Source organism: Sphaeramia orbicularis, chromosome 12 (assembly GCF_902148855.1).
Source record: "Sphaeramia orbicularis chromosome 12, fSphaOr1.1, whole genome shotgun sequence".
Classification (NCBI taxonomy): Eukaryota; Metazoa; Chordata; class Actinopteri; order Kurtiformes; family Apogonidae; genus Sphaeramia; species Sphaeramia orbicularis.
In genome coordinates this window covers 49,651,668-49,678,111 of record NC_043968.1, presented here as the reverse complement: position 1 = coordinate 49,678,111, position 26,444 = coordinate 49,651,668, and the positions used below count along the sequence as shown (strand labels likewise).

Below are 26,444 nucleotides of genomic sequence, written 5' to 3'. Positions count from 1 at the left end.
TATACAAATTAGAACACAATCCAAAACTAGTTCTTTTGAATTGAAGTCAGATTAGTCAACAACACTTTAATTTTGCGCCCTAAGGAAACTCAGCGGCTCTTTGTCTTCGTGTATAGGATTATTTCCTGCTGCATGCATTTAAAGACTGCCTCCAGTTTTAGTGTCTGATGATGTATTTGGGTCTGTTTAAATCACCCACCAAAAATACCTCCAAGGATATTCCCATAAAGGGTGAAAACATGACTGGTAATAGGAACAGGTTTGTGTGATGTAATGTGATGAGAAGACCAATAAACAAAATGTGGTTTGCACATCATAGTATATTCACTGTGACTCAAGGCCTTTTCCTTGTTTCTTTTCACCAAGGTTCCCATTTCTGTAATCGTATTAGGTTATGAGGTTTTGTGAGAGTAAATGTTGTATTAATATGACTGGATAATATTGAAAATTATTCTGTTTAACTGATCCACTGGTTTTGATACTGGTCCAATATTTCAGTGACAAGAACAACAACGTTGAAGTCAAACCTCTTGTTGTATTTTGCAGCTCCTCTGCATTTTAATACACTCTAACTAAAATTAAAAAAAAAAAAACATAAAAAAACACTCTAGCTCAGAGGTGTCAAAAATGTGGCCCAGGGGCCAAATGCAGCCCGCCACAGGGTCCAGTTCAGCCCCTGGGATGTTTTTGCCAAGTGCAACAATTCCACAGTCTTGAATTGAATTAAGCAAAAAAAAATTTTGCTTGAATTAAGGAAAAAATCTTGAATTAAGCAAAAAAAAAAAAAATCTTCAATTAAGCCAAAAAAAAAACTTCAATTAAGTAAAGAATTCTTCAATTAAGCCAAAAAAAAAAAAAAATCTCAAATTTAGCAAACAATCTTGAATTAAGCCAAAAAAAAATCTTCAATTAAGTAAAAAAAAAATCTTGAATTAAGCAAAAAAGAAAAAATCTTCAATTAAGTAAAAAAAAAAACCCATCTTGAATTAAGCCAAAAAAAATCTTCAATTAAGTAAACAAATCTAGAACTAACTACTTACATTTTTTTCCTTTGTTTTAGTGCAAAAAATAACATTAAATTATGAAAATATTTACATTTACAAACTATCCTGTAACACTAAATTGTGACTAACCTGAACAAATATGAACAACCTGAAATGTCTAAAGAAAATTAAGCACAATTTTAACAATTGTTCTTCCTGTTCGTCAGTGTTTAGTGTCTTTGTAGATCTGATCCATAATGCACATGTAGAAATGCTAAGTTGAGGAATAATATTGTTAAAATTGCACTAAATTTTCTTACATTCTTTAAATTTCAGTTTTTTCTTTTTTTGGATAGTTTTAAAAGTAAGTATTTTCATAATTGAATGGGGTTTTTTACACTAAAACAAAGACAAAAATTTGGAATTGTCATTATTTATAGGTTATTACGTTATTATTTTTCTGGTCCAGCCCACTTCAGATCAAATTTAGCTGAATACGGCCCTTGAACTAACTGAGTTTGACACCCCTGCTCTAACTAGTTTCATTCATTCATTCATTCATTCATATTCCATCACTGTTTAGTCATCTGGGTGGTAACGGGGGGAGCTGCAGTCTACCCCATATGACATTCCCCAAAAGGGGGGAGGTGCAACATGTCACCAGCTCATCGTAGGACTGACATATGCAGTTAAACTACTACTGGCCATCACATTCACACCTAAAGGCACCAATTAACCTACAGGTCTTTGGATGTTGGGAGGAAACCAGTGCCAGAGAGAACCCATGTGGACTCAGGAAGAACATGCACAGTGCTAACCAAGGCACCACTGTGGCTCAAAGTAAAAAACTAAAACCATTTACATCATGGTGTGACTTGCCTGTTTTAGTTTTCACTATCTTGGCATTTTACCACTGAAACCAGTGCAACCAAAAAATGTACATATTTAAAACAACTTGTAGCAGTCTGTTAAGTTAAGAAAACATGTATAATGTATGTAATGTGTAAAAATGTAGTAGTACAGGGTGGGGAAGCAAAATTTACAATGAACATTTAGTTGTTTTTTCTCAGCAGGCACTACGTCAATTGTTTTGAAACCAAACATATATTGATGTCATAATCATACCTAACACTATTATCCATACCTTTTCAGAAACTTTTGCCCATATGAGTAATCAGGAAAGCAAACGTCAAAGAGTGTGTGATTTGCTGAATGCACTCGTCACACCAAAGGAGATTTCAAAAATAGTTGGAGTGTCCATAAAGACTGTTTATAATGTAAAGAAGAGAATGACTATGAGCAAAACTATTACGAGAAAGTCTGGAAGATACTATTAAAGAGGAATGGGAGAAGTTGTCACCCGAATATTTGAGGAACACTTGCGCAAGTTTCAGGAAGCGTGTGAAGGCAGTTATTGAGAAAGAAGGAGGACACATAGAATAAAAACATGTTCTATTATGTACATTTTCTTGTGGCAAATAAATTCTCATGACTTTCAATAAACTAATTGGTCATACACTGTCTTTCAATCCCTGCCTCAAAATATTGTAAATTTTGCTTCCCCACCCTGTAGTGGCTCCATAAACAGACAATGATCGAATACAGTAATGAAACTGAGGAACATTTTTCAATACTCTATCATGTCTCAGAAATTCCATCTGTGCTATAAAAGTTTCAAAGTTTGGTACCCAGCCCTAGTTATTACACTTGCTTTGAACTACAGTACCTTTCGGCATCTTATACTGTTACAGATTCTTTTGGGCCGTGCTTTGATTTTGGAGGGCCATGAAAAGTCTCATTTTCTTCTTTTTTGGTGTCATTTCAAAACTTTACTTCAAATTTTCTGGACAGTTATATAAGAACACAACTATTGTATAAATCTTCCCTTTTCACATCCACAACACTTACAGAGGCACAAACTGTTGCATCCACACATTCCAACCACCTGCTTCTTACCATAGCGAGGGGCACAATGCCGCCCAGGTCCTGCGGTGCCAGGCGGATAAGGGTCTGGACCTCGCTGGTCAGGGTGCGGGTGAGTGGGTACTCCACCTGCCATGTCACCTCCCTACCCCCTTGGGTGACCATCAGGCCGTTCACCTCCAGGTCCACCTGCAGCACTCGCTGGTAGCCCGCCGCCTCCACTCTACATGAGGGGAGAAGCAGGAGATGTGTGTCAGCAGCAGATTTAGATAAAAGGGAAGGATGGGAATGGGAGGAAAGGAAGATATGTAGGAATTGGAAAGGCACAAGTGAAAGGATAACGACAGAGAAATAGGGTGACACTCTAAGAGGAAAGAGAGTGGGGACACAGGAGATAAAGAAGGAAAACGAAGACCGTGGATAAAATGAAGAAGAGAGGAAAGGTCAGGAAGCAGTGATGAAAAACTGTAAGATTATAAATGAAGGGGAAAGAAACACTGAAAAGGAAGGGGATTAAAACGGCAGCAAATACAGCAAGGAAGATTTGGGGGTGAAGGAGTTGGGGACTTCAAAACCGAAAAAAAGATTAAGAAAATAGGTAGTGAAATGTATTGTACATCTTAGTCAGGTGTACAGAAAAGCAACACGATGGTATTCAAGTAGGACCAGAATGGAATTTATGATTGCTGACAGTCGAAATCAAAACCATTTTAATCTAAGAATGCATTCATGTTTTATAAAACATGTGAGCAGATGCCATGTGTCTTTGCTGAAGTTTGAACAACCTATTCTTCATCTCAAAATCCGATATGAAACTAATCGCGGCACTATTGAAATCCATTCTCACATCCACACAGAACCATGATGTTGGCAAAAAAAGCAATTTATTTTTCCTCTTGCAATATGGAGCTTCTCTTGCAGAGATTGCCAAGGCCAAGCAAATAATTTTCTCTCAGCTGATAGAGATGCAAACAAAGCAGAAAAACAATGAATGCAAAAAAATCCTCCAAACTTATTTGATTTGCTGAGCACTAGGTTTGATCAAGCTGCTGCCTCTCTCCTTCTCAGGTATTCCTTATCACAGTCAAAATTCGATGCAACACCTTTTCCAACAACCAGACAAAGATATACATCCTGTCTTGAAAAATACAATTTGCACTCGGGAATCCAGGCATTGCTCAGTGTTAAACATTCATGTTGCATAAGACTCTTTAGATAACAGTAAAAACAAAACTCTAATACAAAAGTACTTGAATAATTGTAGCAATTAACAATGCAATAGTTTTAGTTTCTGAACAAAAATGCAGACTGTTGGACCAGCATGAGGGTCTTTAAATATTTACCATATTCTGTTTATATTTACTGACTATGTTTGTTTGTCGTACAATTAAACCAAGTCTGGAGAGAGTCCAAATTGAGCATAAGGAATAGTGGGGGAGGGTAAGATCCAAGGTTTCCTTGAAAATACTCAGGCCAAGTCTGCATTTAAAACTCCCCCAACTCCCCTCATCTGTTCACACTTCAGAAGCTAGCCTCACTTCAAAGTGCAGATTTAAGGATCCACTAGAAAAGTGTAAGGGAGAACATTTTTGGAAGCTGAAAATCAGTGTGCATGAAAACAGCTTGAATAGCAATTCTGGGTCAGGCAGAAAAGCGTGTCTGTTTCAGCTGGTAATGTTCTGAATTATACAAAATGTGTTTTAAAGATCGAGCTGAGAGGCTTTGGCTCAGATAATGGCTCAGGTGAATATCGGTGTGGATTTGGTCACACGGCGAGTGGTGTTGGGAAACTATCTGTACACAAGGACATTATGCAGATGCACTGCAGTGTACAGCTGAGGCTCCATTATTCTGTTGATATTATTGGTATTTTGACTTTTTTTTTTTTTTTTACCTCAATCCCCAACAACCTCACAAAGAGTCACTTGCCTATTATTATTTAGAAAACAGTGAAAGGAAAAAGCTTTTTTAAACCTGCATGTGCCCAATGATTTCCCCCACTTTATACAACCTAATAATGTAGTGTTAGTCTTTTTGAAGGCCTTTCTCAGTCTTGAGTGCATTTTTACTTGACCTTGTCTGTGTCTCTTACAAAAAGGACTAGTGATTTTATTTAAGATCACTGCTTTTTCTGATGTATTTTGTGATATAAAAAGAAAAATAGTATTGAAAAATATAACTTTTCTGGCTTTCTACAAACTACCAAATTCTACTTACTCACTGACAGGAGGAATCATCTCATACCTTACACCATCTAAATATATAAGAGTTGAATAATTGCCATATTGCTCTCGCTGTTAATCTAATCTGACTGGAGTCTTAACCCCTCAAACTCTTGGTCTTGTCTTAGTCTTTAAAGATTTGATAAATGGTCTTGTATTTGAAATAACTACTTGTAATAATTAAAATTGGTCAATAATGTAAAGCGCTTTGGGTGTCTAGAAAAGCGCTATATAAAATCCAATCCATTATTATTATTATTATTATTATTATTATTATTATTATTATTAAATCCTGCTGAGTAAGATGATTTTTCATTCATTTGATTTTTCTCAGAGATCTGTTTAGGGTGAAATAAAACCATTTTAATAATGCGGTGAAGCATCTTCAATTGCAAATGGGAGTGTCCAAAATCTCTTTGTTGTGCATGGTTCCAAATATACTGGATAGTATACATTTACATATACCAATTGGATGTCTAATCTGTATCGCGATATCTGTTGAAACAGCAGAATATCTAGATAGGAACAGGATAAAAGGGCTATATGTTTTTTTTATTTGTTTTGTTTTGTTTAGTTTTGTGTTTTTTCTTCCCCTCTTGAATTTTGACTTGTGCAATTGATTTTCTTCCTTTTCTACTTGAAAACTAACTGGTACAGTAACTAACATTGTTAAATGAACTTTGTTGTCAAGGCATGTTCATGACTGTATGTGATCAATGTTTGACCTTGATGAGCAATAAAACTAGTTCAAAAAACAAACTGGATGTCTAAATTTATGAATACACCCCATACAACTACAACTATACTCCTCACTACACCATACAATGGTCATAATATCATATTAATATATTAACATAGCTGTGCATATATTGAATGCATTGTCTGATTTGACCATATTATGCTATTCAACTGCAATTTTTCTCACTGTCTTTATGTGTGGGACACCTGAACATCACCAGTGTAATGTATGTTTTACATAGGGACTAGATTAATCAACAGTCTGAAAGTTAATCAAAATGTGTTATTTTGCCACATTCTTCTCAGATAGACAATGCATAGGTTGAAAACAAAACAACAACAAAAAAAAAAAACATTAATTGACTTTTTGTTCTACTTAAAATTTGAAAATTGGTCTTACATCATATAATTGTCCCAGGTTTATTTTCCATTTCTTCCTTCCTCATCAGGTTCTCCCTATTTTTGCATTAGTGTTTAAAGTAAATCTAAACTGACCTTTTGTCCTGTACATAAGTATCTAAAACATTTAAAATAATGTGCCTTGCAGAATATTTCAGCAGTAATTGTGAAGATATAACCAAGAAAAACAAAATAATGGTTACAAACATTACAGTTGCACTTTTTAGAATTATGCTTTCATGTGGTGCAGAGTAGAGCATTTGAAGGCTTAGTTTTACTCTTTGATATGGTATTTTCTTGTATCAAAGATAAACATCAAAAGCAAAAGCAAGTAAGTAAACTGCTGAGAGTGAACATCTCCCACTGCTACACTATACACTTCTATATGGTCAGCTCTACTAACAGATTTGTTACAAAAATATCCTACTTTTTCCAACTGTGACCATTGTTCAACCCACTGGAGCTAAGTCCATCTATCACTCGCCTTTCTGTTTCATTTTTCTTCTGTACAGAACAGTGGGAAATCCTCTGTAGCCTGACGACATGCTGGGCTCAGGGGTAGTGACTGGAGTGATTATGTGGTTTACGCTTATGGTGTACAATTACAGCCAAATCAATTATCTGCTACAGACAGTCTTGGTTTACAATGAAGCTGCAAACAATCAGAGCTTTAGTGCTGAATGCTATAATGCAACTCTCATTCTCTCCCACTACATTCTGTCTCTCTCTGTGTTGTGTTTATTATTGTGCCTTGTTCTCGTCTTTGCTTTCTTCCTTTCTACTCCCCCTTTTTAACCTAATCCTTCGTCTCATCTGCAGTGTGATGTTGCTCCAATAGAGGGCAGTGCACTCTCTATCCCCACCTCTCACCCTCACCCCTTCTAGCAGCGGGTGTTTCAGATGATGAATGTCCACAGCCCACCAGTTGGAGAGGTCAGCCAGCTTCCTCCATGTCTCATTAGAAACATAACTGCACTGTGTGCCCTTTTCCCGCCGTTATTACCATACAATTCAATGCACTCGCTGGCAACTATCACTTCTCGTGCTCAGACTCAGGGATGGGGATGAACTCAAAGGCTGAACGTGCAGACAGAGACAAAACACAGAGCGGAAACAGGGTTAGAAGGGCCAGAGTAAAAGCGAAACGTCTACTGGGATCACAGAGCTGACTGTGGCAGCATAAAAGGGAACAATGACAATACCCAAGTATCATAGCAGGTTTGTTGTGGTGAAATGGGTTGGAAAATCGGTCATGTCATTTTGAGGAGGCTTTTGAGGTATCTCCATTTGTCAGTCCTTTTGTTGGTTGTGAAAGTACAAACAGAGGAAGGTAAAAAAAAAAAAAAACACTCAAGAGAAAAATACGCTCTTATTTTCATTTCTGAAAGATCTATTTCAAACTCACCCTTGTAGTAACAAAAGGGCTCTCAGCTCAAGATTGAAATTCTTTTTGTTGGAAAACAGGAAAATAAAAGTGAAGCTAAGGAACACAAAGACCTGTTAAACATGCAGCCATGTTTTCCTCTTTTCCTTCTTAACACCTCTGTGAATATCTGACACAGAATGGTAGAGAAAGAAAAGTGTGCTGTCTCTTTTGGAGACCCGAGGGGGTTCCTTTCATGCACAGCAGTGATTTGGTTAGTACTGACAACAATGATACATCAAAGACCTGAATCTATTTCAACGCAGTAAACTGAGTCCAGTGATAGTATGAGACACAGAGGAAAAGGATTTCAAGAGTTTGTGTTTGTATGAACTACGATTAACACCTCAAATAGGTCCATTCAGGTGAAGATGCTTATGTTTGTGTGCCCCTGGAGCCAGAACACAATGGCTTTCTCTCAGCCTGTGTCAGCACAAGCTTCAAATAAACTTGTTGGCAATGAATACACACTTTGTGGTCAGATTTCTGCGGTGGATTTTGCCGCCACAGAGATTTTGTTTGTTTGACATGCTGTGAAAAGGCTGTTTGTGCTGGACCTGTGTGCACATACTTCAATTTCTGTGTTGACTGTGGGTCAAATGAACAAGAGTAGAGGCCATCTGTGTCAACTTACAAACAAACAAGAATACATAATAAGAGGCCTGAAAAGAAAACAAGAACCTTAAACTGACTACAAGCATTGTCTTCAGCTTGTCTTCTGCCTTCTGGGCTGATTTGTTTAATTTCTGATGGTAATGTTGACATTTTCCAATCAACCTACATTTGTGTGTGGAAAAACAGATGGATACACTATGAGGTCTGCAAGCAATGACTATAATTATTCATTAATTACAGTTTTTTTGTTTTAATGTCACAAAGCAGTGGGTAAAATGCCAATTAAACAAGCCCATTAGCTAACGGATACACGGCCAAACACTATGGGCAGGAATATGCAGTGGATTTGGCTGAGATAAGCGGCATTTCAACGAAGGTGTGATCTCCTCTTTTTTATACCTACTATATGTTTATTATTGTACATACATGTATAAAAGAACAAAAATCTATATGGTCTACCCTATCAAATCTCCTACAAATGTGAATCTTGAGTGTTAGATCCACTGACAGTAGTGGTTAGATTCATCATCTACACATATATATCAGGATTATACATTAACATTTTTTCAGAAAGAGGGAAGAACAGTTTGTTTGTTTTTTTGAGGGAAAAGCTCTATAACCTGTAGCTCAAATCTGCAAGATCTATGTATAGCTCTTCATATGCTCTGTATTGACTAAAAACATTAAAAAATGTGTTTGAATTTGGTTTCTGTTAACATTTGTTAACCCATATGTATTAACAGCAGTTTTAACTGGACATGTTTAGTGAACACACTGATGCACTGCAGCCCTGGTCTGAAGTAACGCATTTACTTATGTAGCTGTATGCAAACACCCTTTGAAAGAAAGCATCATTGGATAAACAGTCTCTGTAGGATTCCAAAAAAAATCATAATATTACCAGCAATGTTAGTGTATAGTTTTTTTTTTTAAATTTAATAAATTGTCAAAAGTTTGGGTATCGTACACACTGAGTACTTAGTAAGATCCCCATAGCAGATATCATAGCCTGCAGAAACAGCTAAGTCTCCCATTTTTACTTGCAAAAAAAACTTTAGTTCTAAAATATTCCTGAGCCATGTTGCATGCACACTTCTTTTAAGATCTATACATAGATTTTCAATGATGTTTAAGGCCCTGTCCATACAAAGACAGTTTCGATCATATACGCAAAAGTTTTGTATCAGATAGGCCTTTTGTCCACACGAAACCAGCGTTTTCAGTCACTGTAACCACAACTTTTTGAAACTGGGTTCCAGAGTGGATACATTTGTAAACACCGGTTTTGCGTCTTCATCTGTACGACAAAACTGCAACTTTTCTGAAACAATGATGTCATAGCTCCACCTCTCTAACCTTTCACCCCGGAAGCAAGACACCACTTCACAACAACAACAACAACAAATGGTAGACTACAGAGTAGTGCTCGTGTTACAACAGCTATTGAGTTTATTGGAAATATTGAATCTAAATCTTCGGCTACTCTTTCATTACAATGAGCAACAAACAACCACAGCTAACAACATTCACTACATGCTCTAGGATCTACCGTGGAGGGGGGCGACCAGGAGGAAATAGTGGATTAGACCTGGTAGATCCAAGTAAGTTTTATGCACATGCTCCACATCTTCCTCTCTATTTTTGTGAGAGCATTACAACACCACATACAGGCCTGGCATTTGTACTACATCATTACCTCCACCAAGGAGGTTATGCTTTTGTCGGCATTGGTTTGTTTGTCTGTCTGTCTGTCTGTTTGTGTGCAAGATAACTCAAAAAGTTATGGATGGATTTGAATGAAAATTTCAGGAAATGCTGATACTGGCACAAGGAACAAATGATTAAATTTTGGTGGTGATCGGGGGTGGTGGTAGGGCCACAGGGACCCACTGATCTGCCTTGGCAGAGATCTGCACTCTCCGAGTGCTTTTCTAGAAAAGACAGCACAGACCTTTGCCAAGGCAGATCAGTGGGTCCCCATGGCCCCACCACCCCCGATCACCACCAAAATTTAATAATTTATTCCTTGTGCCAGTATCAATATTTCCTGAAATTTTCATCCAAACTGGATGCACTGATGTGCCTTGGTGGAGGTCTGCACTCTCCAAGTCCTTCTAGTTTTCAGTGGTTTTGTGTGGACGCAGATTTTTCCTGAAACAACTGTCTTTACGAAGCACTTTTTTGAAAATGACAAAGAAAAAGATCAGATAGGAAAAGATGCGGTTTCGTGCGGACATGTCCTAAGTTTGTGGGCTGTGAGAAACATTCCAAAACCTTCAGCTTGTGTCTCCTGAGGTCCTCCACGATGGATGGAATTATGTTTTGGCTCAATATCCTGGAATAGAATCCATCCTCCTTTAAGCTTCAACTTTTCTACAGACAGTGTGATGCATGCTTCCAGAATTTGCTGGTAATAATAATAATAATAATAATAATAATAATAATAATAATAATAATAATAATAATAATAATAATAATGAATTAGATTCGGTAAACTACATATGTGTCCACAGCTGCTCTGGGGCAGGCTGACAGAAGCTTAGCTGCCAATTCACGCCTACGGCCCCTCCAACCACCGCCAAACATTCATACGCATTCATACACCAGTGTTAGTAGCAGCAGAAGTTAGTGGAATTCATTCTTCCCTATACCTGAGCTGTGTTTCCTGTGCCACTGGTGGTAACAGAACCCAAAAACATGGTGGATCCACACCTGTGCAGAACATCTGGCAAGGTGTTCTTTTCACCAAATGCGCCAAACATACCTTTAGTGATTGTGGCCAAAGAGTTCCATTTTACTTAAACATCAAGCATGCAGCACTTGTTCCCCAAACACACCAGACTTCTCTAGATATGTGATTTTCAGGTATTTTTCATGATGAGGACGCAGTAAGGTTTTCAAACTGTTCCATGAAGGTTTTCTTTGTGCAAGTATAGCTGCATAGTGGTTTGGTACATCAGCACTTCTGAGTTTACCAAATGTTCCTCCACATTTTCACAGTCAAATGGGGGTTTTGATTTGTCATTCTGAACAGCTTCCAAGCAGTTCTCTCAGAGTTTCCATGGTGTTCCAGATTTCATCTTGACCATAATTCCACTCCACTGTCATCTCTTAATTATATTTCACACAATGGACACTGCAAGGTGAGAACTAGTTACTGTCTTCCTGTAGCCTTTTTCTGCACTGAGGCGTTCAACTGCTTTCATTTTCACAGCCTTACACAGCTGCTTAGAGGAACACGTGGTTTCTGAGTGTTTGCACAAGATTTGAAGAGTCAGAGTGTTTAAAAGCTTTGCATGTGACACCAATTGACACGCTTTTTTGCTTTTTTCAGCTGCACTTGTCAATGGTTAGAATGGAGTTACTGCCTCTTCTTCATGGAGTAAAGCATTTAAAAGACACAAAAGGTCCTTCAGAAGGACTTGAAAGTGTCTGACCTGGCCTGTATCATAAATAAAGTTCAACAAACCCAGGATCTCTTTCTGTTAGGGAACCTACACGAAGTCTAACAATTACCATGTGATATCACAAAGATAGTTATTGACTCATATTGCTCACTGAAGATTTTTGATTACCAGTGTGTTCTAGGGATGTAAACAATTAATCGACTATCAATTAATTGTCAATAAGAATTTGCTATTTTAAATTATTAATTGTTGGTTAATTGCTCTTTTCCACAGCAAAATTTGTGGTGTCGACCGTAGGGGGTGCCACTGCCCAAACTAGGCTTCATTGCTGAAGTTGAATAACGCCACAGCTGGGATAGCCGGTCATCAAACCGGATCATGGCGTTGATGAGTTAGAATGGCTTTAGGGACATGGTGGAGCAAAACACTGACCGGCCCATCTGTTTGTGGGACTGGTGCACCCCCGCCTAAATACACGCAAAAATGCAGGGTCGGTACCGGATCGGAGCATTTTCCCTGGAGGTTGGTCTAGTCCACGGTCATCTGGACTATCTGGTTGGTGAGACAGAAGTTGAAAACATCCTCCAGGCTCCTGATCCGGGCCACAGGTATGTCCCGCATTATGTTACACGGTCAACCCGGTGACCATGGAAAAACAGTGTGTGTGTGTGTGTGTGTGTGTGTGTGTGGGGGGGGGGGGTCTCTGAAATCTTGTTCCATCATGTTAGCTAGTGATGCAAAGTCAGTCAAAGTCAGCCCATTTCTTCTAAACTGCCCCTATTCAGATTCATTTATTTTATTGAACTTCTCTGTATAATTTCTTTAGTTCTACTCCATAAATGTCATTGCCTGTTCTGTATCCAATGGTTTGATAAATCAATCATTACCTCCGCCAAGGAGGTTATGTTTTTGCCAGGGTTTGTTTGTTTGTTTGTTTGTCTGTCCGTTAGTGTGCAACATAACTCAAAAAGTTATGGACAGATTTTGATGAAATTTTCAGGGTTTGTTGAAAATGGGATAAGGAAGAAATGATTAAATTTTGGTGGTGATCGGGGGTGGGGGGGCCCACGGGGGGGCCCATTTCCAACAAACCCTGAAAATTTCATCAAAATCTGTCCATAACTTTTTGAGTTATGTTGCACACTAACGGACAGACAAACAGACAGACAAACAAACAAACAAACAAACCCTGGCAAAAACATAACCTCCTTGGGGGGCACGGGGGGGGGCCACTGATCAGCCTTGGCGGAGGTCTGCGCTCTCCGAGTGCTTCTAGTTAAGGAATATGACATGCTTTTTTTATGAAGTAAATAAACAATATTTAGCTTTTATTCTTATAGACCCTAGCGAAAGAGAAATTCAGGTTCTCAGGAAAATTGCCGCTTTTCAATTAATCGTTAATTGATCGATTAGGTCAACCAACTAATAATTAATGGATTAATCGATAATTTGCATCCCTAGTGTGTTCGCATAAAAGGGGTTGAGTTGACACCAGATGACCAGGAGATCAGCCGTGTATATATCTGGCAAAAAAAACTAGCTAATATTAAAGAGTAAATATATAATGGAGGCTAAAAGCACATCCAAAATCAAACAGCCAAAGCCAGAAAGGAAAGCTGACAACAAATTGTCCACTGTGGAAAAATGTCACTAATCATTAAAGCACAAGTGGATCTGACTGTAATTACAGTTGTTTATTCTGTTGAATTATTCTGTTGTGTAGATATATTGACAATTTCACCCTTATTATTTCAGATGAAACCCTGGAACATGTAAATGGTCTGGTAGCAAGTTAAAAACAAACACAAATGAAAAATTGTAACCAGTAATTAGTCTTAAAAGTTCAGTGTGTGATGTTCAGTGATATCTAGCAAATTACAACCAACAGAGTATCCTCCTCTCTCCACAGTACAAAAAAAACACATGTAAAATCCTCTGTTAGTGCCATTGTTTGTTTTGTCTGTTCTGGTCTTTTTAGTTAAGAGGATAATCTCTCTGGTCCACACTCGAACACAGTAGGTGATAGTCACGTACTTTAATCCTAGACGCCATGCACAATAAATGAAAAAAAGGAATAACAGGAAGCACGTTGTCCTGCAGACTCCATGAAAGATGACCTGTTCCCTCTACTGCTATAAACAACGCATTCTAAAAAGACAAACACAACAGTTCTTATTGTTATATGATTATACATTAAACACAAGTATACATCCCCTTTCTGTATTTAGTTCCCATTAAATTGGTCTAAATGTTACACTCTACAATTTATGTCAACAAATCCATGGCTTTAACACTTTTAGTACCTGTGTTTGTTCAGTACCTGTTTTGAAAAGACTTTCATTATATTTCATTATACTTCTTCAATGACCCTGTGTCTGTTACATATCTACATTGGTGTAATTTAATCATTTAATTAGCTAACACTGCAGATATTATTTTGTAGTCTGTACTGAATGACAATATCAGCCCTAAAAGGAACATTTTTCTTCCCCTGTGACGGAGCGACCCCGTCACTGAGTCTCCGCTGTCTCCTGCTACGTGCGGAGCACACGCGACCCGGCACACGCACACACATACAAGCACGCGCACACACACACTCATGTCATTCAGTCTCTCCCCGTCCGTGTTTGCACTCATTCATCAGTTCGCCATTCACACTCTCTTCCCCATCCAAACTATAGCGCAACCGAGGGTGCACACTCGGCCGCATTTTTCAAGTAATTGCATACATATTTACAACAGTTCAATCACTTACCTGGGTCCGTATTGTCTCGGCGTTCTGCCATGCCCGCCACGTCACTCAAAGGGACAAGAACGAGGGGTCATTTCCGGGGCATTATTATGGGGGAAATCTCGCGCGGTTTCCAGTCATGTGATTTAATTATGTAGTGTTTTTGGTTTTCTGTATTTTTTATTTCAAGGAAGAAGGTATTTTGGTTTGATATTTAATTGGAAAATCTATTGAATTGTGAAGTGTTATATGTTTATTGTAGTTGTGAATAATTGTGTTTAAAAACACTGGTAAAAATACATTTTGTTAAAAAAGTCTTTATTTGACCGGCCCATAAGGAGGGGCTTAGCATTTAAAAGGAGGCTGCTGAAGCCCTGGTGAGTCAGTCTTCTCAGAGTTGCAGAGCTGGCAACTGAGCTGTTGATTCTGAACCTTGGTGAGATTTTTTTTTTTAGTGTGTGACAATTTTTTTGGTGAGTTATGGAAGAACTCTGTTTAAATGCATTTTTTTTTCTTGAACTTTGTAAATTTGTAAATAGTGTTTTTTTTTTTGTTTTTTCCATTTTTTTTTTGACTTCACTTGTAAATATTGCACTGCATTTTGGGAGGCCGACGGCAAAATAAACCACCACCATTTTTGCACTTTCAACTACGCCTGTGGTGTTATATTTTTGAGCAGTGTGAGAAAGAACCCCGCAACATTTTTGGTGTCAGGAGTGGGATAACACCACAATGGCAAGTCGAAAGCGTTTACGGCCCCAAAGGCAGCGTACAGGACTGCGCTCTCAGTCCAAAGTAACGACGTCCCAGGAGGATCCAGCATGGGTGACGGAGCAGACATCATCGGAGGAGGAGGATGAGGAGCCACAGCCTGGGCCCAGCCGCTGTGCAGCCACTTCCAAAGCCCCAGCAGCCAGAGGTGAATCAGAGGGAGAACTGGTGAGCCTTATGAGACATTTCCTGGTGGCACAGCAACAAAGAGAGGAAGGACTGCTGGCAGAACTTCGAGGCCTCAGAGCTTCTCTCCCCCAGACTGGGCAGCTCCCGCCACCTGTGCCTCGGCCCCGCCAGGCCCCTGCTACTCCAACCACCATCACTGCAAGCAGTCCAAGACTCGAACTGCCTACACTGGCACCCCGGCGAGGACGTCAGGAGTCAACCCCAGAGGTCCCATCCTTCCAGCACCATGGTGGCAACAGCAGACCTGATCAGCTTGGGCCAGAATGGAGGCCCTACCAAGACCCGAAAATTCCCCAGTACCAGATGGGTGAGGACATTGAGAATTATTTACTCAGGTTTGAACGAATTGCTAAGACCTGGAAATGGCCTGAAAGTGAATGGGCATGTCGTTTAGTCCCATTATTGACTGGTAAGGCGTTGGAGGCGTACAGCGCCATGGATGAAGAAAGGGCCCACTGCTATGCAGACTTGAGAGCTGCCCTGCTTCTAAAGTTTGACATCGCGCCTGAGACGTACCGACAGCAGTTCTGAGCCACCACTGTACCACCTGGTGAGAACCCCACGGAGACCTACCATCGGCTGAAAGGACTCTACCGACGCTGGATCCGGCCCGAGCAGCGCACCAAGGAGGAGATCGGGGAGACCATCATCCTGGAGCAGCTACTCCGAGTGCTTCCAGCAGACGTCAGGACCTGGGTAAAAGAACATGAGCCACAGGAGGGTCACGCAGCTGCCAAGCTGGCCCTGCAGTACCTGAATGCACACAGAGGAGGACCAACTCCACGCAGCACCATCACATCCCACCGACCTGTGTTCCAGCGACCCCAGGCGAGGCTGGGGAGGGGAGAGACCAACCCAGGACCAGCAGGTGACACGAATACTGCCCCAAACCAACGAGGTTCTGGTAAGGACTTTATCTGTTTTTACTGTCAGCAGCCAGGCCATAAAGCTTCTGTGTGCCCAGTACGCAAAGCTAAGGTCTCCGGCGCCTGCTATCCACCTCGTTTTGAACCAGGGTTAAAAGATGAACTGGTGAAGGCCAGGCACAAAACTGTGACTATTAATGGACATCAGGTGACTGCACTGCTGGACACTGGTAGTTTTATGTCCCTGGTGAAACCCAGCCTGGTGCCTGTGGGCTGTGTGGACTTCAGCCGACAGGCGGACATTTTGTGTGTGCATGGTGACAAGCGTCCCTACCCTAAAGCAGACTTAACCATCACAATTGACGAACAACCATACCTGGTAACTGTTGGTGTGGTTGAGAACTTGCCTGTGGATGCAATTCTGGGTTGGGACTTACCTATGTTAATGGACTTGTTGCATGGACATGAACTATCTGAAAAAAATGACTCTGGGAAAATGGGGGAAGGTGATGTGAATGTTTCTTGTCCTGTTGTTACCAGAGCCCAAGTAAAAGCTGGTGTCGAACCTCTTCCAAATTTTGATGTTAGTCTGTGTGAAGGTGGTACTAAGGGCCCCAGAAAATCTCGGCGTCAGCGTCGATTTGAGAAACAGCTAAAGCTAACAAAACCAGACCAAATGCTGTGTGACAAAATGTGGGATGTTCCTGATAATATTTCTGTGTTGCAGAGGGCAGATGCTACACTGAATCCTTTATTTTCTAAGGTGGTAATGGAACCCAGTGGGAATTGTGGGGGGCAGGAACAGTTTATTATTGAAAATGATGTGTTGTACTGTGTGGGTAATCATGCTAAGCGTCTTGTGATCCCCGCTAGCTGTAGACCCCTTGTTATGCACTTGGCACACACACTTCCCTGGGCTGGGCATCTGGGTCGCCACAAAACTTACATGCGTGTCAGTTCCTGTTTTTATTGGCCCTCTATGTACACCGACATTCAGAAATATTGCGCCACATGCCCCACATGTCAGAAAACATCCAACACACGCAAATCTGACTGTGCTTACTTGCAGCCACTGCCTGTCATTTCCACACCTTTCCGCAGAATCGCCATGGACATTGTCAACCCTCTGGTAAAGAGCAGCGGAGGTCATCAGTACATCTTGGTGGTCTGTGACTATGCTACACGGTTCCCTGAGGCCTTCCCACTCCGCACCATCACTGCACCAGCGGTAGTACGAGCACTGGTACAGCTGTTCTCCAGGGTGGGGATACCAGACGAAATCCTCACTGACCAAGGCACCAACTTCACATCCAGGCTGATGCAGCTCCTGTACTGACAACTTGGAATCACCGCACTCAAAACTACACCTTATCACCCACAGACCGATGGACTGGTGGAAAGGTTCAACCAGACTCTTAAAAAGATGCTCCAGAAGTTTGTGGATGACACAGGAAGAGACTGGGACCGCTGGCTGCCTTTTCTGCTGTTCGCCTACCGGGAGGTTCCACAGGCTTCAACAGGGTTCTCTCCCTTCGAGCTCCTGTATGGCTGGGATGTCCAGGGCCCACTAGATCTGCTCCGGAAAGGTTGGGAAGCTCCACCCACCACGGCAGGGGACAGAGGGATTGTGCAGTTTGTGCTGGAGATGAGAGAGCGGCTGGCCAGGTACCAGGAGGAAGCAGAGGTCAACCTACGTGAGGCCCAGAGAAATCAGAAGACCTGGTATGACCAACAAGCTCGTCATCGAGAGTTCCAACCTGGCCAGAAAGTCCTGCTGCTTCTCCCCTCTTCCAACAGCAAGCTCCTGGCCAAGTGGCAAGGTCCTTACCTCATCACCCGCAAGATGGGCCCGGTTACCTATGAGATCCATCATCCAGAGAAGAAAAGACAGAAACAAACATACCATGTAAACCTGCTGAAAGAGTGGAAGGACAGGCAACCTGAAGTACCGGCTCTACTGGTGAGGAAGGTGGACCTGGAGGAGGAAGAGGATGCTGGCCCAGAAACCCAGCTGGTTTCTGAAACTCCTGTCCTGACACATCTGGCTCCAGAATGAAAAGCTCAGCTGCTCAAGGTTTTCCAGGAGGCGCCATCGCTCTTCGCTGCAAGCCCGGGGAAAACCACAGTAGTGGAACACGTCATCAGGCTTAAAGATGGACGACCAATTCGCCAACGTCCCTACAGGGTCCCACAACAACTTGTGGTCAAGCTGCAGCAGGAAGTGGAGGAAATGCTGAAGTTGGGGGTCATCGAACCATCTAACTCTGAGTGGTGCAGTCCGGTGGTCATCGTTTTCAAAAAGAATGGGTCTCTGCGCATCTGCATTGATTTCAGAAAACTCAACTCCATCTCTGAGTTCGATGCCTACCCGATGCCGAGGATTGATGACCTCCTGGAGAAGATTGGAGCCGCCAAATACATCACCACACTGGATTTGTGTAAAGGGTACTGGCAGGTACCACTGGAGGAGTCAAGCCGACCATACACAGCCTTCCGAACACCAGCTGGCCTTTTCCAGTTTACTGTGATGCCGTTTGGTCTCCATGGAGCACCCGCCACCTTCCAGAGGATGATGGACAAAGTTCTCCAGGACTGTGGGCACTGCAGCGCTGCTTACCTGGATGATGTGGTGATCTTCAGTAACACCTGGGAGGATCACCTGAGACACCTGTCCCTGGTCCTGGGGAAGATTCAGCAGGCAGGGTTAACCCTTAACCCAGCCAAGTGTGAGTGGGCACAGCAGGAGACAAGGTACCTGGGTTACCAACTGGGCTGAGGAGAGGTGCGTCCACAAGTGGATAAGGTGGAAGCTATCCGCAATTGCCCTCGTCCTCGCACCAAGAAGGAGGTGCGGTCCTTCCTCGGGTTGGCTAGCTGGTACAGGAGGTTTGTGCCGCAATTTGCCACCATTGCAGCCCCACTCACAGCACTCACCAGCAAAGACCAGAAAAATCCAGTCGTTTGGTCAGAAGAGTGTGAGACAGCTTTCAGCACCCTAAAATCCTTCCTGTGCTCATCGCCAGTCCTCAAGAGTCCTGATTTCAATCAGAAGTTCCTTGTGCAGGTGGATGCTTCTGCTGTGGGCCTGGGAGCAGTTTTGGCACAAGGGGAGCACGGAGAGGAGCAACCCATCCTGTATCTAAGCCGCAAGCTTCAGCCTCGTGAGACCAGGTATTCCACTGTGGAGAAAAAAGGCCTGGCCATTAAATGGGCGCTGGAAAGTTTGAAGTATTACTTACTTGGAAGGGAGTTCGACCTTGAAACAGACCACAGGGCACTCACCTGGATCAATTCCATGAAGGACCACAACAGCCGTTTGACCCGATGGTACCTGTCACTCCAGCCGATCCACTTCACAGTCCGACACCGAGCAGGAAAGAGCAATGTGGTAGCTGATTACCTTTCCAGGCTGCCGCACATCGTCAGCCTCCGGGAGGAGGGGGATGATGTGACGGAGCGACCCCGTCACTGAGTCTCCGCTGTCTCCTGCTACGTGCGGAGCACACGCGACCCGGCACACGCACACACATACAAGCACGCGCACACACACACTCATGTCATTCAGTCTCTCCCCGTCCGTGTTTGCACTCATTCATCAGTTCGCCATTCACACTCTCTTCCCCATCCAAACTATAGCGCAACCGAGGGTGCACACTCGGCCGCATTTTTCAAGTAATTGCATACATATTTACAACAGTTCAATCACTTACCTGGGTCCGTATTGTCTCGGCGTTCTGCCATGCCCGCCACGTCACTCAAAGGGACAAGAACGAGGGGTCATTTCCAGGGCATTATTATGGGGGAAATCTCGCGCGGTTTCCAGTCATGTGATTTAATTATGTAGTGTTTTTGGTTTTCTGTATTTTTTATTTCAAGGAAGAAGGTATTTTGGTTTGATATTTAATTGGAAAATCTATTGAATTGTGAAGTGTTATATGTTTATTTTAGTTGTGAATAATTGTGTTTAAAAACACTGGTAAAAATACATTTTGTTAAAAAAGTCTTTATTTGACCGGCCCATAAGGAGGGGCTTAGCATTTAAAAGGAGGCTGCTGAAGCCCTGGTGAGTCAGTCTTCTCAGAGTTGCAGAGCTGGCAACTGAGCTGTTGATTCTGAACCTTGGTGAGATTTTTTTTTTAGTGTGTGACAATTTTTTTGGTGAGTTATGGAAGAACTCTGTTTAAATGCATTTTTTTTTTCTTGAACTTTGTAAATTTGTAAATAGTGTTTTTTTTTTTTGTTTTTCCATTTTTTTTTTTGACTTCACTTGTAAATATTGCACTGCACTTTGGGAGGCCGACGGCAAAATAAACCACCACCATTTTTGCACTTTCAACTACGCCTGTGGTGTTATATTTTTGAGCAGTGTGAGAAAGAACCCCGCAACATCCCCCTTTATAATGGGGGGGGGGTATTTCTGGAAAATTTTCAGATTCAACTTTAGCCCACATTTTCTAATGCTCCCATGTCTTGGGAATACAAAAATGTGAAAAAATTTCAAATCAAGGGTTCGATTCCAACACCAGTCGATGGGGGTGGGACCTTTCTGTGTGGAGTTTGCATGTTCTCCCCGTGTCTGCATGGGTTCTCTCCAGGTACTCTAGCTCCTCCCACCATCCAAACACATGCACTGATAGGTTAATTGGTTAATCTAAATTCCCCATAGGTGTGAATGTGACAGTAATTGTTTGTCTCTATATGTTGGCTCCGCAATAAACTGGCGAAATGTACAGGGTGAACCCCACCTTCACCCATAAGTAGCTTTGATAGGCTCCAAGCAACCTAGTGAGGTTAAAGCGGGTTCAGAAAATGAATGAAGTGTTAGTGATTCCCACCAAAATGTGTGCTAGTGTTTCCCGCCACACTAATGGCAGCAAATTCAAATGGAATGTACATGTTGCAATATTTTGTCTCTAATGTGGCTTTGAAAGGGCCAAAGGCCTTGGGGGATCCCACCAGGAAACCAGAGGGAACAGAACTTAGGACATATTTGATCAAATGTCAGAATGGTAGGAATTTTTGAAAAAACTAGGTGTTTTGGTGACCTTTAACCTACAACATGACCTTGACATCAGACTTTTCATAGTACAAAGTACTCTTACGATACAATATGGTACTTACAAGATCATTAAATGGCCCATCATGAACATATTTATACGTTGCACTGGACAAAAGAGTGAAGAAGCTGTGAAAGTTGCGATTTTCAGAGTTGAAAAAGTAATTTTGGGGTGGGGGGGTGGGGGGGTTTGGACGAAAATTTCAAAAAAATTACACAGGAGTGCTTAGAACATCTTGTTGCATCAGAAAACTAGAAGCACTCGGAGAGCACAGACCTCCGCCAAGGCTGATCAGTGGCGCCCCCCGTGGGCCCCCCCACCCCCGATCACCACCAAAATTTAATCATTTCTTCCTTATCCCATTTCCAACAAACCCTGAAAATTTCATCCAAATCTGTCCATAACTTTTTGAGTTATGTTGCACACTAACGGACAAACAAACAAACAAACAAACCCTGGCAAAAACATAACCTCCTTGGCGAAGGTAATAAAGGCTAATGTGGTATTTGATATTAAGCACACACACCCCCCATTTATAAATAAGATGTTGGTGGCCACCTTCCAGTATCTACACCACAACTGTAAGTGTTTAATAGGAAAGGAGGTTATCTAACCTGTACATTTTTGTTTTATAGAAATAATCTTGAATCCATCATCTCTTGGGGGTATTCCTGGTGTTGTGAAATTTTTGCAATAGTCGCTTTTCCATTGGACATGTGCACAAAACTTTACCGATATTTACTAAATGTCAAAAAAATAGAAGTGCGTAATGTAGGTTTTTCCCATTAAATCACAAATGCAATGATTTGTTTATTTATTATCGTGAGATGACATGAGAAGTCATGCCATAAACATGGTGAAGAATGAAAATATGGTGTTGATTTACAGATATATTCATTATTATTATATATTATCCCTCTATCCCATACTAAAAAATATGTATATATTAAAAAAACACTTATTGTTGTGCAGCTATTTTATTGAATAGTATGGAAAGTAGAGCTACTCCAATAAATCAAACAAATCTATCAACTGCCTGAAATTATTGTATTACACTGAATTCCATGAATATTATATACAGACATATATTTATCCATCAAAGAGCTGTGAGAAGTCAATTCAGGATTTATCTTGGTTGGAAAACAAAAATAAATATCAAACTTCTTAATTGTTTTAAACACATCTCTATAAAAGGTGTGTCTGTCCATCTGTCCATTTCAGTCATGTCAGCGTGACAGAATGTTGCAAAATTTGGCCGCAAACCATCACTATAGTGCAAGAGAGAAATAAAATTATTTTAGTGGTCAAAGGTCAAGCTCAATGTGACCTCATGTCGATCTTATGAAAGCAATATCTCAGAAATACCTTTTGAGAATTTCTTCAAATTTTGTACAGACATTTGAACTCAAGGGCCATGGGTCAAAGGTCAGCATTGCTATGACCTTATGTCTGTCTATTCTTATGACCTTGATATCTCAGAAACACCTGAGGCACATTTTCTCTAATTGAGCACAAACTTCCATTTAGATTCAAGGATGAACTTGTCAGATTATGGTAGCCAAAGGTCAAGGGTAAAGGTTGGTGTGACCTTACAAATCACATTTTAACCAGAAGTGCTAGTACCTGAGAGAAGTACACAAATCGATTATGACTCAAGAATAGTGAACCCAGTCTGACTGCACTTAGTTCTTGTTTTGATAAGATAAAGTGACAGTTTTTTTCCCCCTTCATTTCCAGCTGTTTTAATTATTTGTAGTTCAGTTACTCTCCAGCTGTGCAGTTGATTGTTTTCTGAATTTTCACTCAATGTATCTAAACAGAATTGTATTTTGATAGTAATCGGTTTGTGGACCTCAAGGGAAATCTAATAATATCTCAAATGAATAAAATCTGGTTCCAACAGGAGCTCAATCTGCTCTAGCAATAAAGGTCACTCCACATTAATACTGCCCTCTACCTCTGACTGCTTCAGTTCAGTAAAAGCTAACCTGAGTATATGTGTAATGAGGTCATTTAGCCTGGTGAAGCTGAGGTCATTAGAATATTGTGATTAATAAATTAGTATCTGGTGTAGCAGAGACCATATCATAGTCTGTATGTGTGTGTGTGTGTGTGGGTGGGTGTGTGCTTCCCAGGAGAATCTAGGCTCCTCTCTAATGAGTTTCAGTATTTCAGGTCTAATATCTTTCTCTTTACTGCGATGATGCTAATGAGATCCTATTGAAAGTAGCAGAAGTCAGCTTCCAAAGTCCTCTGCTCACAGTGAGCTGGAGATCGAACTGATGGTATGAAGACGATGGTTAAAGGTAGGGATGGAATTCAGAAACTGGTTCCAAGTGCTGCTTCCAGATTGGAAACAGCACTAGGGTCAGAGCTTAGGAACTTTTTTGTTTTTATGACTTGAGCAGAATGGTTATATATGCTCACTACACATATAACACAAACCAAACTCCCCCCACATATCAAAGTGGGCTAATGCTCTCAACAGTAATGAGGCAGATTTTTTAGTGTGGGAACAGCAATTAGGTAAAGTTTGATATTAGCCGATGAGTGTATTGTAAATGTTAAGGTTACGTTACAGTGCATCTCCCCAACATTGGAGTATGTTCTTTGATTTAGTTCCTGTCTGATGACAGTGAGAGGAAACAGAACTAGTTAAAACCCAAAATCAGGAAACAGTATATTAAATGAAATTAACACTGAAAACAGTGACTGGTACCCTATCTTTGGCACATATTGCACTGAAAACATTTCACCATTCCTTGAAAAGCTGCCATCACTCATTGTGCTTCTCAGCATTAGCAGCACCTCACAGAAGTGCAAATGACCACTAACACAAGCCCAGACCATGACAGAGCCTGAATTCTGAACTAACTGTTGCTAATAGTCTAGATGATCATTTTTATGTTAGGTCTGGAACACAAAGCATCCATATCTTCCAAAAAAGACCTGGAATAGTGACGGGTCTGTACACAGTCCACGAGACCAGAAAAGCCAACGATTCTTCTGGACACATTTAACATAAGGCTTCCCACTGGAACAGTAATGTTTTGGCATTTACATCCTATTTATTTTCCTCCCCCTCCAGCCCTACATTGCCAGTGCTCATATTTTTTCTTGAGTGAGTTGCAGAGACGAATGTGAGAAATGGATGCCTATATAACTAGAATGAAATTGAGAGGGTAAAACTTGGAACATGTATGTGTTGTGCTTTGGTGAAAACCAAATAACATTTGGGGTTGTATCTCATAAACTTGGCATTCATACTTGGTATTTACAAACTGCAGTGCAGAGAGATGCATATGTACATGCATGCACAAAATTAACCTTGCTCAAAGTGAGTCACATAGCACTATTGGTTTTCACTTTACTCTTTTATAGCCATATAGCTAAAGCCATGGAATAAATCTCAATTATTAGGGTAGACCTAAGACTTTTAAGTGTCTTCAGACTCAGATTATGAAGTGCTTGTGCTGATGACGACCACCTACCCACTCACACAGAACTTAAAGATAATCAATTTGTCACATCAGCAGATAACAACATTGGCATCAATAAAAACATATCAATTCCCCATCCATACTTAAAGGTGAGTGACTTAACAGTTAGAGCCCCTGAAGCCCCAGGGGAATGACAGGGTAGATAACCAAAACAACAGTCAGAACAAAACACTGACAGAAAAAACAACCCAACAACTTTACAACGGCAATGTTCATGTATGTAGAAATCATGATCTACTTGGTGTGTAAAAAAAAAAAAAAGAAAAGAAAAAAAAAAGGTGTACATATATATGTATGTGTGTGTGTGTGTGTGTATTCTGAAGGAAAAACATAAAGCAGCTCAATGACATACGTCAGCTGTTGCTAATAAATGTATGATACTCACAAAACATGCATTCTAATCCTAACCTTGTGGTGTCTGGGGGACTGGTAGCTTTCCACATAGTGATGCCTGTTTCATCTGTGTAGAATGGGTGTGTTTATGGAGCAATAAACATTGACATATGACAGACAGATAACGAAAGAGATCATAAAATGAAACCATGTCAAGAGGCAGATGAAACGCAGAATAACCAATTTATGTATGCTGGAGATTTCCCCCAGGATCTATCAACCGTCTACGTCAGCCCTGTCCCTGTCAGTACAGATTAGTTTGCTTTTGCAGGAGGTTTGCAAAGTGCAAAAGTGGTGGGGCGGTGCAGAGGGTGGAAAAACTGTAGGAGAAATATTGCAGTTCTCCTAAATTGCTGTCTTGGTCTGTTTCTCCTCTATGGATTGTTCTTTTGCTGTCTTTCTTGCACTTTCCTTCCCTGACCTCTGCTTTCCCCTCCCCCTCTCATCTATTCTCTTCTCTGCATCCACTCCTTCTCACTATTCCTGCCTCCTTCCTTCACCCATCTCACCTCTCTCAACTGCCTGCCAGTCCATTTTTGTGCTTTCTCAGTGCCATATTTTTCCTATATTCCTCTCAAACGGCGTGTGAAATGAGAGGATTCAGACTTCCTGCATGAAACAGATGTGGCTCTGAGCATCAGCCAATCGAAAGGCAGCGTTGCCACTCTGCACAGTATCACAGAAAAACCCAATCAGAACGTAAAAGCCAGCCAAGGAATCAGACAACTCCCAGAAAATTGGAGATATTAGCATGGTGCAACACTCCGCTGCAAGCTTATTTCTTTAAAAGTTGAATCAAAGTCAGATCATGGCTGATAGAAATGCTGCCACGAAGCAATAAATGCGCTTTATGTTTTTAACAACATCCTGAATTTAAATTTTAGATTAGAATAATGAAATGTTTCACACTATCACTAAAGCTGCTTGCTAAAAATACAAGCAAAAATCTAACAGGTTTTGCCTTCAGCACAGTGCTTTCTGAAATACCCTGCTTATCACATCGCAGCAGGGAGCCTTAAATGTATGTAAATTGATTTCAGAAAAAAAATAACATGCGGAGAGAATGTTTCATCTGTCTCGTCAAAATGCAAACCTCAAACATACAGGGTCCAAGTGATGCAGCAAAGAGTTTTTCTCTATCTTGTGATGAAGATGTTTATATTGAATGTATCTGCAAACTGTTTACTTTACAAATTTCATGTTTTCTCCACAGTATCTGCTTCTAGC

General features: G+C 41.0%; 1 protein-coding gene across 1 annotated transcript in view; it reads right to left on the bottom strand.

Annotated features, from left to right (window-relative positions):
- The window catches only part of LOC115429762 (transmembrane protein 132C-like), a 267,243-nt gene that overhangs the window by 77,933 nt on the left and 162,866 nt on the right, over nucleotides 1-26,444 (bottom strand). The window contains exon 5 of the mRNA XM_030149471.1: nucleotides 2,940-3,129. Within this exon, the coding sequence (XP_030005331.1) occupies nucleotides 2,940-3,129 (190 nt within the window). The remainder of the gene's footprint in view (nucleotides 1-2,939; nucleotides 3,130-26,444) is intronic.